The sequence below is a fragment of the Otolemur garnettii genome, unplaced genomic scaffold (genome assembly GCF_000181295.1).
Source record: "Otolemur garnettii isolate 467f Iridium unplaced genomic scaffold, OtoGar3 scaffold00160, whole genome shotgun sequence".
Taxonomy (NCBI): Eukaryota; Metazoa; Chordata; class Mammalia; order Primates; family Galagidae; genus Otolemur; species Otolemur garnettii.
In genome coordinates, this window is record NW_003852555.1 from 4,032,284 (window position 1) to 4,034,760 (window position 2,477).

The 2,477-nt window shown below is 42.0% G+C and overlaps 1 protein-coding gene across 1 annotated transcript in view; it reads left to right on the forward strand.

Annotated features, from left to right (window-relative positions):
- Positions 1-1,965, forward strand: part of GRAMD2B (GRAM domain containing 2B) — a 65,974-nt gene extending 64,009 nt beyond the window's left edge. The window contains exons 7-9 of the mRNA XM_012811478.2: positions 154-303; positions 855-977; positions 1,874-1,965. Coding sequence (XP_012666932.1) covers positions 154-303; positions 855-977; positions 1,874-1,965 — 365 coding nt within the window. The remainder of the gene's footprint in view (positions 1-153; positions 304-854; positions 978-1,873) is intronic.
- Positions 1,966-2,477: the final 512 nt, after the last annotated feature.

The window sequence follows — 2,477 nt, forward strand, 5'->3', positions numbered from 1 at the left end:
CCAAAAAATCTCAGTTGCAGTGACCAGATAGTCAGTGATGTGTTAGGACAATCCCATTTCTGTGGGCTAATCCTTTCTTCTGTTCTGTGTAGTCTAAGTCAGACCTAGGTGGTGAAAGGGCTGGGAGGTGCCACGTCCTACCCGTTCCATAAGGGAAAATTGGGTCTCCTCATTTTATTATTTCCTTTCAGGATTTCAATGATGAATTCTCAGATCTGGATGGAGTGGTTCAACAAAGGAGGCAAGACTTGGCGGGATACAGCAGTTCTGGTTCTCAAACTCCTGAATCTGAGAACTCTCGAGGTCTGGGAAATTGTTGTATTTTGACTGAAATTTAATTCCCCACCAAACATCTCCCCTTACCCCCGTAACAATAACCACCACCACCAAAAAAAAAAACTCACCTGGCCTTCCTAGTAAACAATTGGGAGAGGAGTCTAGGGAAAAGATACCTTAGAAGTTATAAGGAGAGAGATTGCCTGTGTGGCTAAAAATTCATGTCCCTTTATACCCATTGCACAGAGCTCTCTGAAATAGACGTGCTATTGGGGTGGTTGAGGAAGATAAACATATAATACTTTCTCACTGCTTATTTCAGACTCGTTATGAACTGTTGTAGCTGAATCATCCTCCTGAGACAGCTGGGAGGCTGCAGACTGTCCTTACATCATTGTCACTACTTCCTCACTTAAGCTTTCAGTTTCAATCCCCACCCTCCACCACCAGCCCGTGAGAAGGCCCATTTATGTCCTTCACCACCGTGCATGTTAAAGGATTGATTTGCTTCATGGTTGGTCTTATCCTTTTAAATACATTGAAGAAAAAACTTACCCAGCTCCCTTTTGGCTTGGTAGATTTCCACGTGACAGAATCCCAGACAGTCCTGAATGTCTCCAAGGGAGAAGCGAAACCAACTCGGGCAGACCCCCTTGTGAACAGAGGGCCTGAAGGAAAAGCCAAGAGTCTCCCAGCATATGGTAAGCAAGGGGGTTTTGGATGGGGCTGGTGGAGATGTCTGTAACTTTTAAAGGGTCCCCCTGCGTGTTGCACTTTGTAACTGCTTTTCATCTTCTCTCCCCTCCCTCCTTGTTCCAGGCCTTTGCATGTTAAATCACTTTCTCATTCACAAACAGTACCCGGTTCTGTGCTTTGCTATGGGGAATACCAAAGTATACAGCCTTCATAAAGGTCACTTTAGTATTCTGAATGCATGAGATGATGTTTCAGAAATGGCTAGTAAAACTCAAATTCTTCATTTCTTACTTACTAGCTAGTCTAATCTGTACATACTGGTTATACTGATAAGGAAGCAAAGATATTTGCTACATTGTTCACCGTTGACTCCAGCACAATGCTTGACAGAGGGAAGGCTCTGGATAATATGTGTTAAATGAAACATGTTGGAAGAAATTGTAGCTTTTGGGCTAGGTGCCCATAGCGCAGTGCTTACAGCACCTGCCACATGCACTGAGGCTGGCAGGTTCGAAACCACCCTAGGCCAGCTAAACAACGACAAAAAAAAAAGGCAGGCATTGTGGTAGGTGCCTGTAGTCACAGCCACTTGGGAGGCTAAGACAAGAGAATCACTTAAGCCCAAGAGTTTGAAGTTGCTATGAGCTGTGACACCACGGCACTCTACCCAGAGCAACATAGTAAGACCCTGTCTCAAAAAAAAGAAGAAAGAAATTATAGCTTTTGGTTAAAAGGACAACCAGAAGGCTTCAGTGAATATTCTCTCTTTTCTTTATCTCTATTTTCTTTTACCTGGGAATAATTGCCTCTCTCAAGTACCACTTACCTGTGAAGGGGTGTGCTGGATGAAGGAAGTGTGTTATGGTTTTAAACATCTGTTTTTTGTTTCTGCCCCCAACAGGTCAGTCAGAAACCACTGGACTCACACATAAAGTCAGGCCTCAGAAATGCCCAACTCTCCAACATGTTCTTATATTCTATACAATTGTGTAAGTAAATGAATTTATTATGAGTGACTTAAGAAAATGATTCCATTTCCTAAAGGAATAATCACTTCACATTACCAAGAACCGTTGTAAATCTCACTTACCTCCGTTGTGACCCAGATGTTTTCCTTGACAATTTCTGTCTCCTATTTCAACAATTTTTTTCTTAGGCTTAGATCATATTTTCATAATGATTATACCAAATCCAACAGAGGACTAATTTCTGAGTTTCTACTACAGGGAACTTCAGTGAATTATGAAGCATCTTTGTTCTTACATATTTGTCTTTTTATTTTATTTTTAATTGATGTATAATAGTACGTATTTATGAGGTACACATTGACGTTTCAAGACATCTAATATATAATGATCACAGCAAGCTGATTAGCACCCCCTTCACCTCATCACTTCTCTGTGTTGGCAGCGTCCAGTAGCCCCCTCATCTCACGAGCTTTAACTGGATGTCATTGTCACCTGTAGCCATTCTGCGGTGGTGTGGAACACTAGAAGTTATTCCTC